A 16,296-nucleotide genomic window follows, 5' to 3' on the forward strand; every position below is an offset into this window, starting at 1 on the left:
ACAGCTGTCCAGCTGTAATGGGGAAAGGAGATGATCCATGTGCTTGGAGCTCTTAATTCGAGTGTGGGAAATAATTTTGGGGGGACAAACCCCACACTTTCTCATTTTCTGGGTAAGTGCAGAAATGCTGATTTTTATTTTTTATCTTTTTTCCAGAAATCCTCATGAGCAGATTCCCAATGCTGTGGTGGGCTTTTAACTTCATAAAGATGAGATTTTATAGGAAACAGAGGTCAGCCTGGGTAGGGTCCAGGCAGGAGGGTCTCAATTTAGGATCTTGTGGTGTGAAATACGTGTTTTTCTTGTTCCATTTGGGCTGGTGGAGCTGTGTCTGTCCTAGTGACTCAGTACAAAGGTCTGAGGTGAGAAGCAACTCGAAAGGGCTGCGTGGCATGTGAGGAAGTAAGTTAGCTCTTAATCATATAATATTAGCCTCCTTTGCAGTAGACACATCTGCTGTAAAATGCTTAGTGCTGAGAGCCTGATTGGGCAGCCCATGCTAAGTGTTCAATCTCCTGCTGCCTTTTTTCTTCAAACAGCATCTTCTGGCTTCCAGATTTCTGATAAACTGATAAGAGGAATTTCATGAGTCAATAGAGTTGTAGATGCTTTGCCAATGTAACCCTAGTGATATTGATCTGCCAGTAAATTAAAGTCTTAGAGGCTGCCGATATTTCTAATCTGCCTCACCAATTACATCCTCCCAGCTAGCTGTGAAAGACAGCGGATTGGAGACAAGGCTTCAGAATTTTTTCCCAGTGAGCCTGGGGCAGAGGGGGCTATGGGAACAGCTTCTGGGGCAGCAGTAAGGCAGGTGCGTGTTTGGGATTGCTGAAGATGTGTGTCTACCAGTTCAGGGTTTATCCTGCCACAGTTCCCAGGGTGTAGCCTTGGCTGCTGGAGGATGGAGGCAGTTTGGAGGGGCAGCGAGTCCATGTCTCTGGGTTACATCCAGTGCCCCCAGCCCCCTGACTTCCCATCATGGCACAAGGCAGACAATGCCATTGGGGTCGTGGCCACAGAGGGGGACTCATGGGTCCCTGTGGCAGAGCAGGTCAGAGGGATGCTTGCTGGAGGAGGAGGGATGTGGGAAACCTGCTGTCTGGTGGTTCCTTCCCCTGGAGCTGTGCCTCTGTTTGAGTCTTGGGACAGAGCAGGGTGTTCAGCTGTCTGAGGGCTGATGGATCATGGATCAGAGAGCTCCTGTAGGGCTCCCACTTCAGATGAGGTTTCAGCAGATCCTTGCCCAATAAGCCCTTTTCAAGTCTCATTTACGTTTGAAAGTCTGTAGTTAGCTTTAGGAAGAAATCTCCAGATAAATGCTGTGTTCTTTCTAATACTCCAGAGTGAAAATCAATGGGAGGGATAATTCCTTCCCTTGTCCTACACAGACTTTGATGTGTTTCTAAATCCATCAGCACCTTTTAAATAAAGAAACAGCCCTCCCCTTCCTCTTCTGCCTCTTGGGGCATAGCCCAAGCTCCTGGAGGATCACTCCACCTGGCAGCTGACTGACAGGGTAGTCAGTCAGAGGGTCTCTGTCAGCCCCTTGGCATTGATTTGGGCTTTTACTGGGATGGGGGTTGGCTGCAAGCACAGCATGTTGATGGGTTTGTAGGGCTTGGAATAGGGATGTTTCTGGGAATTACGTAGAGAGTGGCCTGGTAGCTGGAACAGAGGACCCAGGTCTTGAAGTTGCTGGTAGAGCAATACTATGGTGAAGAGGTTTATGAAAAAAATCCAACATTCTCTTTTCCCTAAATCCAGCATAGTGAAGGTACTCGCTGTTACTAAACTGCTAGGCAGGTGGAAGATGTGCCCACAGGATTAGTTCTTTTTTATCCTAAGTTTGTACAGAATGCTCTGGGCAGTGACCTCTCTTCTGCTGGGCATCTGGCAACATCTGTTTCAAGGCAGATCCATTTTCCAGAAATAACTTGGTAGGAATTAGTAGCTGTGACATTACAAGACAGCTAATTCAGAGCCCTGGAACATGCTTATGTCTAAAAGATGTACCCTCCAGAAATGAAGTCATTTATCTGTCCACCTCTCTTCTAGCTGTATTGAATTGTATTTTCCCTGATGTTGTGAAGTTAGCATATAGGATGTAACGATTCCAAGTGCTGCAGTTTTGGCAGGGTTTTGCTGAGTCTCATGATCCATCTGTAATGGATTGGAGATGCTGAGCTGCAGCAGGATATAGCAGCGTCCAGGAGCCTCAACTCAGAGAGACAAGAGCCACCGAGGGAGCCTCAAGTCCTCGACAGGACTTGCCCAGGAGCCGGAAGCTCAGCTGATGCGAGCAGGGACTCACAGGGGGCGGAGCCAGGAGGAGTGGCACCATCCCTGACTGGTTAAAAACCTACCCAAGGGAGCGCGGCGAGAACAGGGCGGGTCGAGGCAGTTCGCGCGGGGAGGCGAGCGGGATGGTGAGCATTCGCCGTATGACCAGGGCCCGGTCTGGGAGTTCTGCTCTGGCTGCCCTGGCGGTGGCCAGCGTAGTCACCCAGACAGAGCCGATGAGAGGGGAGGCTGCAGTGCAGAGCTCGGAGTGTAGAGAGTGCCTGCACTGGTCTTGTGAGGGGAGGGTGTACAACGGGCAGGGCTACACTCGGTGTTACCTGGTGGAAGTCCTCCTGCAGCAGGTGGCTGAGCTGCGGGATGCTATTAATAGGCTGCAAGATGTCAGGGAAGCTGAGAGGAAGCAGGAATGCTTGCTCCCTGCCCAAACTGTGCAGGGGCCTCAAGCGTCCCCTGTAGTTCATGGAGGAAAGAAGGAGGCCGTTAACCCAAGAAGCTGGGAGACAGCAACAAAAAAAGGAGGAAGAGGACAATTAAAAGCAAGGGGCTTCCACCTAAATCTGTTGTCCCCACCCAGAACCGCTTCACATTTCTGCAGGGGGCTAACAAGGAAACACATACTTTGCACATGAACAACTGGCTAATGCACCAGTAAAGAAGATCTCTACTGGTGCTGCCAGGAAAAAGTGGTGGGTCGTAGTAGTAGGGGAATCTACTTTGAAAGGGACAGAAGCACTTGTCTGCCGGCCAGACCCCGTTTCAAGGGAGGTGTGTTGCCTAGCAGGGACACAGATCAGGGATGTTGCAGAGAGGCTGCCTGCTCTAGTAAGTCCCACTGACTATTACCCAGTTCTAGTGATCCATGTGGGTGCTACTGATATAGATAACAGTAGCCCAGAGAACATAAAGAAGGACTTCGGAGAGTGGTTAGGGGCTCTGGAGCTCAGATAGTCTTTTTGTCAATTCCTCAGGATACAGGGGAGGACCCTAAAAAGACTAGGAGGATTGGCCAGGTTAATAAATGGTTAAAAGGGTGGTGCCATAGTCAGGGGTTTGAGTGTCTTGAACACGGGACCCAAGATTGTAGGCCAGGTCTACTGGAGGCTGGTGGAGCTGGTCTAAGGGGAAGAGAGGTTTTGGTAGGAGGCTTGCCAGACTGGTCAAGGAAGCTTTAAGCTAGATGTGTTGGGAGGGAGGCATCATTCCATCCCAACACCCCCAGTCATTTGCCAGCACCTGTAATAAATGCTCGGAGCAATGTAGAGATATTCCAGCTCCTCCAGCCAATGAGCCAGCTTCATTTGGAGCTCGGCTCAGATGCCTCTATACAAGCATCTGTAGCATGGGGAACAAACAAGAGGAAGTAGAGATGTGTGCGTGTCTACAGGGTTATGATATAATAAGCATCACAGAAACATGGTGGGATGGCTTCTATGACAGGAGTGTTTGCATGGAAGGTTACAGGCTCTTTAGAAAAGACAGGCATGACAGAAGGGGAGGGGGAGTTGCTCTTTACGTTAGGGATAGGCTGGAGAGTATGGAACTCTGTCTGGGGACAGGTGAGCAGTCAATAGAGTTTGTTGGTCAGGGTTAAAGGGAGAACAGCTATGGGGGGCTTTATTGTGGGGATCTGTTACAGATCGCCTGTTCAAGAGAACTCTGTGGATGATGAAGCACTCTATAGTGATTCGGAGGAAACTCCAGGAACAAACTCGCCAACAGTTTCAAGTTGTCAAGCAGGTATTCTTTATTGCGGTGCCAGGAGACACTGGGGATAGCTCCTCCTAACGTGTGTTCCCATATTGCTACACAGGCCATCCTTATATATGAGGCTACACATGAATTACATCATTTTCCAGAAAGTTCCCACATGCATACAAAAAATGTGATGGTGGTCTTTAAGGGTCGTTTACTTCTCCCAACAATCTTCATAACTTCGATCACTTCATAAGGTTCGATCTGCCATGTCTTCTCTGGTTCTGGTGCTTTCTTTATTCTTGAATAATGTATCCAAGAAGGTTGTTCCTTTATCTTCACTGCTGTAAAGGTGGTCAGTATTATCTGGTATGGTCCGCTCCACTTCTCCTGTAGACGATCTCCTGAAAAATTCTTAACATAAACCCAGTCTCTGGATCTAAAAGGTTGAGTCGGATAATCCACACCTCTCTCTCTTGTCCCCAGTATTCTCTTATTTCTAATTGTTTTCCCAGATTGACCAGAAACTCTTGGAGATAGCCTTATCCCACTTCCAGAAGACTTTCTCCTTTAAACTGGGACTGATATGGTCTTCCATATAAAATTTTACATGGCCTAGCCTCTTTCGACTGAGGTTTAGTTTGAATTCTTAATAGAGCCAGTGGTAAGGCTTGGTACCAATATTAATTAATTTCCTGACATGTATTTTACCAGTCTGTTGTTTGATCAGATGAACCATCTTTTCTACTTACCCACTGGCCTGAGACCTGTATGGAACATGTAGTTGCCAATCAATTTCTAAGTTTTTGCTAATGTCTTGTAACTATTTAGCGCTAAAGGGCGAGCCTCAGTTGGAAGAAATTGCCTCTGGTACTCCAAAACAAGGTATTATATCATTTAACAATGTTCCAGTGACTCGTCTTGCATTTTTTATTCTACAGGGGAATGCTTCTGGACACCCTGAAAAAGTATTCGTTAACACCAACCAATATCGATAACCTCCTGTTCTTGGTAATTCAAAAAATTTATTTGCCAATGCTGTTCTGGATAACTTCCTCCCCAGTTGTACCAATTTGATTTCTATTTTCAATTTTGGGATTATTCTTGAGACAGAGCTGACATTGTCACTAATTGAGCTATGTTATATAGATTCCTTCCTACAATTTATCTAAGTATTTATACAAAGAGTTGCTACTCCAATGAGTTTTATTATGTTCCTTCTGAACTAGCTTCCAGAGTTGGTTATAGGGGATTACAATTCACCCATCAGGTATCTGAACCCAACCTTCTTTATTTTCCTCTCCTTTGAGATCTCCAATCAATTTTCTATCCTCCTTTGAATACCTAGGTTTAGATTTCTCAATTGTTAGTTGGCTGTCAGGGATTAAGGGAATGAATTTAGATTGTTCAGCTGCTTGTTTGGCTTCAAAATCAGCCAAATTATTTCCAGTTTCCTGATGAGAGTCACCTTGCTGATGCCCTCTACTGTACATAATAGCTACTTCCTCAGGTAGCTGAACAGCTTCCAGTAGTCATAGAATTTCTGTAGCATGTTTAATCTGTTTCCTTTGTGTGCTCAGAAGTCCTCGTTCTTTCCAGATGGCACCATGTGCATGGACCACACCAAATGCGTATTTAGAATCAGTCCAAATATTTATCCTTTTTTCTTTAGCCAATTCCAGGGCTCTTGTTCATCATGTTCCAAAGGTTTCTTTCAAGTCTGGTCAGCTTGAATATGCAGTTTCTATAGTGTGTTAATAGTTCTGTTGATTGTTCCTGCAAATGGATGCTGGATTCACAACATTAGTGATCACAATTTCTATATCATCATGTTCCACAAGGGTGGCCTGGCATTTAAAAAAACATGAAGGAGATAACCAGTGGGCTTCTTTTTGTTCCAGGACTGCTGATACAACATGGGACACTAGTACAGTAATCTTTTGTCCCAAGGTAAATTTGCAAGCCTCTTCAATATTCACGACAACTGCTGCCACAGCCCTTAGGCATCTGGGCCACCTTTGCTCGCTTCATCCAGCTGTTTCAAAAAATACACCACTGCCCTCTTATAGGGTCCTAGTTTCTGAGTAAGGACCACCAAAGTTACTCCCTGTTCTTCATAGGAATATAGCCAAAAGGATTTAGTCACATCCAGAAGTCACAGAGCTGCAGTTCTCATTAGCTCTGTTTTTAAATTTCTAAAGCCCTCTTCTGCTAAATCAGTCCATTCCAAAGAGAAAGGCGTTTCTTTTAACAGTTTATATAGTGGTCTACCAGAACACCATAATCATGCATCCAAAGTCTGCATCATCCAGTCATTCCCAGGAACGTCCGGAACTCCTTGACGGTCGACGGTCGTGGAGTTTGACAAATGGCTTCTTTTCGAGCAGTTCCAAATTCTCTCTGTCCTCCTGTTATTTCATATCCTAGGTAGGAAACTCAGGTTTGGATTAGTTGGGCCTTTTGTCTGGTTACCCAATAACCATTCAGTCCCAGAAAACTCAGTAATCCCACCATTCACTGGACACATTCTTCCTTTGTTTCTGTGGCAATTAATAGGTCATCCACATATTGTAACAGAGTCCCCGTCTGAGTGGGTGGTTTCCATGATTCTAGTTCCAGTGCTAACTGATTTAGAAAAATCGTTGGACTGTTTTTAAACCCTTGAGGTAATACTGTCCAAGATAATTGGGTTTTCCTTCCTGTGTCAGGATGTTCCCGTTCAAAAGCAAATAAATTCTGGCTTTCTTTGGCCAATGGTAAGCAAAAGAAAGCATCCTTTAAATCCAGGACAGCAAACCATTTCTGATTATTATTCAATTTAGTCAGTAAGGTATACGGATTAGGTCTTACTGGAGGAATATCCTCTACAAATTTGTTGATTGCTCTGAGATCTTGAACCAATCTACAACTTTACTTCTTTACTGGCAAGATAGGAGTATTATATTCCAATTCACATTCAATTAATAATTTATATTTTAAAATTTATCAATGATTTTTAATTCACTTTCCCTGCAATTTTAGGGGGATATTGTTTTACTCTAATTGGGCAGGCCCCTTCTTTTTATTTCTACTTTAACAGGCAAAGCATTTTTTGCCTTACCTGGAAGTTCAGAGGCCCATACTCCCAGATATACTTGAGTAATATTTTCTTCTGTTTCAGGGAGGTCCTCCTGTTTGCTTTTCTGTTGAATTAAAGATAAACTCAAAACTTCAATTAATTGATCATTTTTAATTCTTAAATCTGTTTTGCCGTCTTTAAATGTTACTTTGCATCCTAATAAAGATTTTAGAGAATTTGGCATGCATAAAAATTTATGCATTCCCATTTGTTTTCTCAAATTGTACTTTAACAGTTTCAGAAAGGGTGCTTTTTTTTTTTTTCTTGGTAGCCAGTAGCTCTCACATCTGTAACAAATTCTTTTCTCTCTGATGTAATGCCAAATAAGTTGCTCCTGTATCCACTGAAATTCCACTTTATTTCCTCTAGTCCCTAGTTTTAATTTAACCAGTGGATCTGCTAGGGTAGATTCCCCAGGTCCTCGTCAGTCCAGTTCCAGTTCAGTCACCGGAGCCACACCATGGCACTCCCCCCAGGGCAGTCTTGCTTCCAACATCCAAACTCCCCACAGCACACACGGATCCGGTCCCATAGGAAAAGAACCCACTCCCCTGTAAGCGGCGAGGAGAAGCAAGACACGCCAACCCAATATGGGTGATAAGCAAGTTTCTACTTTATTTGTGGTGCAGTTCGCTTATATAGGTGTGGTGTTTAGCCATGCCTCCTAGTCACAACAGTATCGGTTAGTTCTACACAGCTTCCTTCACATTCTTCTCCCACATCCGGTGTCCGGTTACCTGTGAGGCCTACACCTTGCTTTGCTCGCACAAGGCCTCTAAGGATCCATGGCCTTGCTCTTGGAGCCATTCTGCAACACTCCCCCACCCACATCCCTCCACCTCTGCCTCCCCAGCACTCATCCCACGCTCAAACACAGGATCTGCTTGAGCTCCCCTCCTTTCCCCCTTGGTTTTAATTAATATCTTTCCCCAGTATCAGAATCTGAACAACATCTCTCCATCTTAGCTTTCAGTTTTTCCCTGTCCTTTTCCAAAGCCAAAATTAAGAGATCTGGCAGAGCTATATTAATTTTGCATTTCGTCTGTCACTTGGGGTGGTTTCTTGAAGTGAAAAAAATATCTGCATACATTACTTCATCCCATTTTCCTTGCCACCTCAAAACCAAAGTTAATTGTAACAATGTATCATAATTTGTCGTGGTTTAAACCCAGTCAGGTAACTTGTTCACTCACTCCCAGTGAGTGGTGCCGAGCTGACAACAATCAAGGTCCGTGTCCGTCTCCCCCCTCCACCCCCGCACCGGGGCTCTCCCCTTCCCTGCTCCCGGAGGAACGGGGAGGAGGATCGAGAGAGTGCAACTCCTACGGGTTGAGACAAGAACAGTCCAGCAACAAATCACCACCGCTACTATCAGTTAAAACAATGATAAGGGAAAATAACAAGAGAAGAGAATACGATACCACCGGCCAAGAAACGAGTTCCACCCGGAAGCCCCTGTCCTTCCGGGTAACTCCCAGTTACCCCCCATCCCGGGCATGACGTGCTGTGGTATGGAATACCTCCCCGGCTAGCCCGGGTCAGGCACCCCGTCTCTGCTTCCTCACAGCTTCCCCTCCTCCCTGGCAGAGCATGAGCCTCACAGAGTCCTTGGTCAGGGTAAACATCACTTAGCAACAACCGAAAACATCGGCTTCACCAACACTGTTCTCAAACTAGAAGTCAAAACACAGCACTGCACCAGTTAACACAAAGGAAAAAACATGACTGCTACTGCTGAACCCAGGACATAATTCAAAGTTCCATTTTTAGGCCATTTTTCCTGATCTTCCGAAGTATACAAAGGGGCCACCATTAGTTACAATATTTTGTCAACGTTTTCTCATTTACCAAGCCCCCCGGAAACCCTCCCAGTTCTTTCCCATGTGCCAAAATGTACCCTAAAGGACTCTTTTTCAAGATCTCTCCGCTCTGTTGATTTCCCATTATCAATCTCACATTCACACACGTACAGGGGATCCCACAGACATACTCCACACAGTTACAACACTTGAGACAGAGACTAAAACTATATCAAACTAACAACCTGTCACCAGTAACAAAATCACAAGACCAAAATCTTACAGCACTTGAAACAGAGACAACAATTAATAATGCATTTATAAGTCTGTCACCAATACCAAAATCACAAGACCAAAATCATAACTATAACAAGCCACAACATAAGTCAAATACCAGTAAAATCCAAAACCTTTTCTACAAGACACCCGCTGTGTCTTTTAGTACCCAAACCACAAGATGCCCTTTGCTTCTTGTGATTGCATACTGGTAAAAAGCAAGACCTTTTCTACAAGACACCCACTGTGTCTTGCAGGATCCAAACCACAAGATGCCCTCTGCTTCTTGTGTGTGTATACTAAACGGACGCTAGCAGCTGGGTATATGCCTTTACCCACGAGATTTCCTATCATCTTGATTTACAGAAGGTTTCCAAACCATGCGTACGCTTACCAAACCACTTTACCAAACCGAGATGCCCCCTGCATCTTACAGATTATAGAAAAGAAAAGAATGAGATGGTCCTTGTTAGCTCCTGCAGGGATCTGAATGAGTCGAGAGGTCCCTCCGGGAAAAACTCCTGAGGGCCCTAGGGGGCCCTCTCCTCAGCGGGTCCTGCAGCCGAGCAGAGAGGGTCCCATCTGGGGTGCCAAATTGATTCCGAGGAAACTCCAGGAACAAACTCGCCAACAGAGTTTCAAGTTGACAAGCAGGTATTCTTTATTGCGGCGCTGGGAGACACGGGGGATAGCTCCTCCTAACGTGCGTCCCCGAATTGCTACACAGGCCATCCTTATATATGAGGCTACACATGAATTACATCATTTTCCAGAAAGTTCCCACATGCATACAAAAAATGTGATGGTGGTCTTTAAGGGTCGTTTACTTCTCCCAACAATCTTCACAACTTCTGGAAGTCTTTGAAGCACCAGCTTAACTAACATTACAGACATAGCAATCATCCTGTCCTTCTACTTATCAGTTAGTTTAAATGTGCCCATCCTGGACATCCACTAGTTCCAGATACTCCCCATCCCCAGGTCTGGTTTTTCTATTCTGCTTTTCATACGCTTTTTGTACTAAGGTCCTAAGGACCTGAAACTATGTCAACTACCTTCAAGCACTGCAGTTATTTTCCATTACAAAGCCATCAAATTTAACGTTACTCAGAACTGACTACATTGTGCTTTTGTGCCTCCTTGTTTCAATAGGTAGTTAGGAAGAGCCTCACCCTTGCAGGCCCTTGTCCTCATGGGGGACTTCAACCACCCTGATGTCTTTTGGAACGATGGTACAGCCCGGCACAAGCAATCCAGGAGGTTCCTCAATTGTTTGGAAGACAACTTCCTTCTGCAAGTAATAGACAAGGAGAGGTGCCATGCTTGACCTCGTGGTCACTAACAGGGAAGGGCTGGTTGGAAATGTGATGCTCTAGGGCAGCCTTGGTTGCATCGATCATGAAATGGTTGAGTTCTAGATCCTCAGGACAGTGAGAAGAGCGTGCAGCAAGCTCATTGCCCTGGACTTCAAGAGAGCAGACTTTGCCCTCTTCAGGAACCTGCTTAGTAAGGTTCCATGGGATAAAGCCCTAGAGGGCAGGGGGGCCCAAGACTATTGGTTGATATTCAAGGATCTGCTACTACAAGCTAGAAGGAAGTGGAGCAGGAGGGCCAGGAGACATCCTTGGATGGAAAAGGAGCTGATGAGGAAATTTCGAGGGGAAAAAAGAGGCTTATAAAAGGTGGAAGCAAGGACAGGCAGCCTGGGAAGAATACAGGGATGTTGTCCCGGAAACTAGGGACCAGGTTAGGAAAACTAAGGGCCAGTTAGAATTAAACTTGGCTAGGGATGTGAAAGATAACAGGAAGGGATTCTGTAGTTACATTGCAAGTAAAAGACAGACTAGGAACAACGTGGGCCCCCTCCAGAACCTAGCAGGAGGCCTGGCTGCCTTGGATTTGGAGAAGGCTGAGGTCCTTAATGACTTCTTTGCCTCAGTCTTCACTGGCAAATGCTCTCACCACACCACCCAAGTCTTGGAAGGCAGATACAGGGACTGAGAGAATGAAGACCTTGGGCCCACTGTAGAATAGGATCTGGTTTGAGACCATCTTAAGAACCTGAACGTGCACAAGTCCATGGGACCTGATGAAATCCATCTGCAGGTCCTGAAGGAGCTGGCAAATGAAGTTGCTAAGCCACTGTCCCTCACATTTGAAAAATCATGGCAGTCGGGTGAACTTCCCGACAACTGGAAAAAGGGAAATATAACCTCCATTTTCAAGAAAGGGAAAATGGATGACCCACGGTTAATGAGAAAATGAGCATGAGCAGGCAGTGTGTGCTCACATCCCAGGAAGCCAACCGTTTCCTGGGCAGCATCAAATGGAGCATGACCAGCAGGTTGAAGGAGGTGATCCTGCTCCTCTACTCTGCTCTTGTGAGAACTCACCTGGAGTATTGTGTGCAGCTCTGGTGTCCTCAACGTAAAAAGGACATGGAACTGTTGGAACAAGTGCAGAGGATTGCTACTAGAATGATCAGGTGACTGGAGCATCTCCCATATGAAGCCAGGCTGAGAGAGTTTCTCATCAACCAACACCCTTAAGTCCTTCTCCGCATGGCTGCTCTCAGTCTCTTTTCTGCCCAACCTGTAGCTGTGCCTGGGATTTCTCCAACTCAGGTGTAGGACCTTGCACTTGGCATGGTTAAACTTCATAGGGTTGGCATCAGCCCACCTCACATGTGTGTCAAGGCCCCTCTGGATGGCATTCCTTCCCTCCAGTGTATCAACTGAACCACACAGCTTGGTGTCATCGGCAAACTTGCTGAGTTCACACTCAATCCCACTGTCCATGTCACCAACAAAGATGTTGAACGCAACCGGTCCCAACACCGATCCCTCAGGGACACCACTCGCTACTGGTCTCCAGCCTGACATTGAGCCATTGACCACAACTCTGCGTGCTGCTATCCAGCCAGTTCTTTATCCACCAAGTGCTCCATCCATCAAATTGATGTCTCTCCAATTTAGAGACAAGGATGTCATGCGGCACAGTGTCGGACTCTTTGCACAAGTCCAGGTAGATGACATCAAGTGCTCTGGCCCTGTCCATCAGTTCTGTAGCCCCATCATAGAAGGCCACCAAATTGGTGAGGCAGGATTTCCCCTTAGTGAAGCCATGCTGGCTGTCACCAAGCACCTTGTTGTTTCTCATGTGCCTTCACATGCCTTCCGGGTCCAAGATTTTGCCAGGCACGGAGGTGAGACTGACTGGTCTGTAGTTTCCTGGGTCATCCATTTTCCCTTTCTTGAAAATGGGGGTTATATTTCCCTTTTTCTAGTTGTCAGGAGCTTCACCTGACTGCCATGATTTTTCAAATATGATGGCCAGTGGCTTAGCAACTTCATTCGCCAACTCCTTCAGGACCTGCAGATGGATTTCATCAGGTCCCATTGACTTGTTCACATTCAGGTTCTTAAGATGGTCTCAAACCAGATCCTCTCCTACAGTGGGCCTAAGGTCTTCATTCTCACAGTCCCTGCATCTACCTTCCAAGACTTGGGTGGTGTGGTGAGAGCATTTGCCAGTGAAGGCTGAGGCAAAGAAGTCATTAAGGACCTCAGCCTTCTCCAAATCCAGGGTAGCCAGTTCTCCTGATAGCTTCTGGAGGGGGCCCACATTGTCCTTAGTCTGTCTTTTATTTGCAATGTAACTACAGAATTCCTTCCTGTTATCTTTCACATCCCTTGCCAAGTTTAATTCTAACTGGGCCGTAGGTTTCATAACCTGGTCCCTAGCTTCCTGGGCACTTGTGGTCAGTACAGGAAAGGGCATTTCAGCACCCGAAGTGCTGATGTAATTGCTTTAAGGTAATTACTTGACGTTTAAAACCAGTCAGGCAGCTCATTCACTCACTTCCCCCCCTTATTGCCCTCCCCCTACTCCCGGAGGGTGTCGTGGTTTAAACCCAGTCAGGTAACTTGTTCACTCACTCCCAGTGAGTGGTGCCGAGCTGACAACAATCAAGGTCCGTGTCCGTCTCCCCCCCCCCCTGCACTGGGGCTCTCCCCTTCCCCGCTCCCGGAGGAACGGGGAGGAGGATCGAGAGAGTGCAACTCCTACGGGTTGAGACAAGAACAGTCCAGCAACAAATCACCACCGCTACTATCAGCTAAAACAATGATAAGGGAAAATAACAAGGGAAGAGAATACAATACCACCGGCCAAGAAAACGAGTTCCACCTGGAAGCTCCTGTCCTTCCGGGGTAACTCCCAGTTACCCCCCACCCCGGGAATGACGTGCTGTGGTATGGAATACCTCCCCGGCTAGCCCGGGTCAGGCGCCCCGTCTCTGCTTCCTCACAGCTTCCCCTCCTCCCTGGCAGAGCATGAGCCTCACAGAGTCCTTGGTCAGGGTAAACATCACTTAGCAACAACCGACAACATCGGCTTCACCAACGCTGTTCTCAAACTAGAAGTCAAAACACAGCACTGCACCAGTTAACACAAAGGAAAAAACATGACTGCTACTGCTGAACCCAGGACATTATCCACCCCTTATTCCATACCATTCACGTCGTGCTCAGATCCCACATTTTCAATACACCATCGCTCTCCCACATATATACATCCATATACATACAGACCAAGAGGAAAAAATCATTTTCTTAGTGCATGGACCAATCCCTATAATGCTCCCGAGTCCATTCGGTCCATGATGTTCAAAGTTCATTCTCTGTTGGGATGATGGCTGGAGGGAAGTCAGGGCCAGTCGCTGGTGACCTGGAGACATCTAGTTGATGGGCTATAAAAGCATTACACAGCAGGCAACAGCATACAATTGAGTTCACTGGCTGTTTTCCCCTAAAATCAAATCCCCTTGAGGTATACATCGGACTTCCCCATCTTCCCGCATTACCCACCAAGTATATCCAGGTCCCTGAGCAAAAGCAATCCCACGAGTGGGTTTGCCTTTACCTGAAGCAGGAATAACCCAGACTGTCTTCCCCAGCAAATTCTTCATATGCACCACGGGAACTTTGCCCCCCTCTACAATATGTAAAAGTTCTGACTGGGCTGGGCCGGCCCTGTTGGCAGATCCTCTGGTGTTGACCAACCAGGTGGCCTTTGGTAAATGTGTATCCCAATGCTTGAAAGTTCCCCCACCCATCGCTCTCAGTGTAGTTTTTAACAGCCCATTGTACCGTTCGATTTTCCCAGAGGCTGGTGCATGGTAGGGGATGTGATATACCCACTCAATGCCATGCTCTTTGGCCCAAATATCTATAAGGTTATTCCGGAAATGAGTCCCATTGTCTGACTCAATTCTCTCTGGGGTGCCTTGTCGCCACAAAATCTGTTTCTCAAGGCCCAGGATGGTGTTCCGGGCAGTGGCATGGGGCACAGCGTATGTTTCCAGCCACCCGGTGGTTGCTTCCACCATGGTAAGCACATGGCGCTTGCCTTGGCGGGTTGGTGGCAGTGTGATATAGTCAATCTGCCAGGCCTCCCCATATTTATACTTCAACCATCGTCCTCCATACCAAAGAGGCTTTAACCGCTTGGCTTGTTTAATTGCAGCACATGTTTCACACTCATGAATAACCTGGGCAATAGTGTCCATTGTTAAGTCCACCCCTCGGTCACGGGCCCATCTATATGTTGCATCTCTGCCCTGATGGCCTGAAGTGTCATGGGCCCACAGGGCCAAAAATAATTCACCTTTATGTTGCCAATCTAAGTCCATCTGAGCCACTTCAATCTTAGCCGCTTTATCCACTTGTTGGTTGTTCTGGTGTTCCTCAGTGGCCCGACTCTTGGGTACATGGGCATCTACATGACGTACCTTCACCACCAGGTTCTGCACCCGGGCAGCAATATCTTTCCACAGTGCAGCAGCCCAGATGGGTTTACCTCTGCGTTGCCAGTTGCTCTGCTTCCATTGCTTCAACCACCCCCACAGGGCATTTGCCACCATCCATGAGTCAGTATAGAGATAAAGTACTGGCCACTTTTCTCGTTCAGCAATGTCCAGGGCCAGCTGGATGGCTTTCACCTCGGCAAATTGACTCGATTCACCCTCTCCTTCAGCAGTTTCTGCAACTTGTCGTCCAGGACTCCATACAGCTGCCTTCCATCTCCGATGCTTTCCCACAATACGGCAAGAGCCATCAGTAAACAAGGCATACTGCTTTTCACTTTCTGACAGTTTATTATATGGTGGGGCCTCTTCAGCACGCACCACCTCCTCCTCTGGTGACATTCCGAAATCTTTGCCTTCTGGCCAGTCCATGATGACTTCTAGAATGCCTGGACGACTGGGATTTCCTATTCGAGTTCGTTGTGTAATTAGTGCAGCCCATTTACTCCATGTAGCATCAGTTGCATGATGTGTAGAGGAGACCCTGCCTTTGAACATCCAGCCCAGCACGGGCAGCCGGGGTGCCAGAAGGAGCTGTGCTTCAGTGCCAATCACTTCCGAAGCAGCTCGAACCCCTTCATAGGCTGCCAGTATCTCTTTCTCAGTTGGGGTATAGCTGGCCTCAGATCCTTTGTATCCCCAACTCCAAAAACCGAGGGGTCGACCTCGAGTCTCCCCTGGAGCTTTCTGCCAGAGGCTCCAGGTAGGACCGTTCTCCCCAGCTGCAGTGTACAGCACATTTTTTACATCTGGCCCGGTCCGGACTGGTCCAAGGGCTACTGCATGAACTATCTCGCGTTTAATTTGCTCAAAGGCTTGTTGCTGCTCAGGGCCCCATTTAAAATCATTCTTCTTCCGGGTCACATGATAGAGAGGGCTTACAATTGAACTGTAATTTGGGATGTGCATTCTCCAGAACCCCACTGCACCCAAGAAAGCTTGCGTTTCTTTCTTATTAGTTGGTGGAGACATTGCTGTTATCTTGTTGATCACATCTGTGGGGATCTGTCTACGTCCATCTTGCCATTTTATTCCCAAAAATTGAATCTCCTGTGCAGGTCCCTTGACCTTACTCCGTTTTATGGCAAAACCGGCTTTCAGCAGGATTTGGATTATTTTCCTCCCTTTCTCAAAGACTTCTTCCGCTGTATCACCCCACACAATAATGTCATCAATGTATTGCAGGTGTTCTGGAGCTTGCCCCTGTTCCAGTGCAGTCTGGATCAGTCCATGGCAAATGG

At 46.8% G+C, this 16,296-nt stretch overlaps 1 protein-coding gene across 1 annotated transcript in view; it reads right to left on the reverse strand.

The window, feature by feature from the left end:
* Positions 1–6,987, reverse strand: part of LOC133283327 (uncharacterized) — a 95,350-nt gene extending 88,363 nt beyond the window's left edge. The window contains exon 1 of the mRNA XM_061480018.1: positions 6,268–6,987. Coding sequence (XP_061336002.1) covers positions 6,268–6,288 — 21 coding nt within the window. The 5' untranslated portion in view covers positions 6,289–6,987. The remainder of the gene's footprint in view (positions 1–6,267) is intronic.
* Positions 6,988–16,296: the final 9,309 nt, after the last annotated feature.

The sequence above is a fragment of the Pezoporus flaviventris genome, unplaced genomic scaffold (assembly GCF_033815535.1).
Source record: "Pezoporus flaviventris isolate CSIRO_AGI_PZ_B2104156 unplaced genomic scaffold, CSIRO_AGI_Pfla_v1 ptg000164l, whole genome shotgun sequence".
In the NCBI taxonomy this organism is placed as follows: domain Eukaryota; kingdom Metazoa; phylum Chordata; class Aves; order Psittaciformes; family Psittacidae; genus Pezoporus; species Pezoporus flaviventris.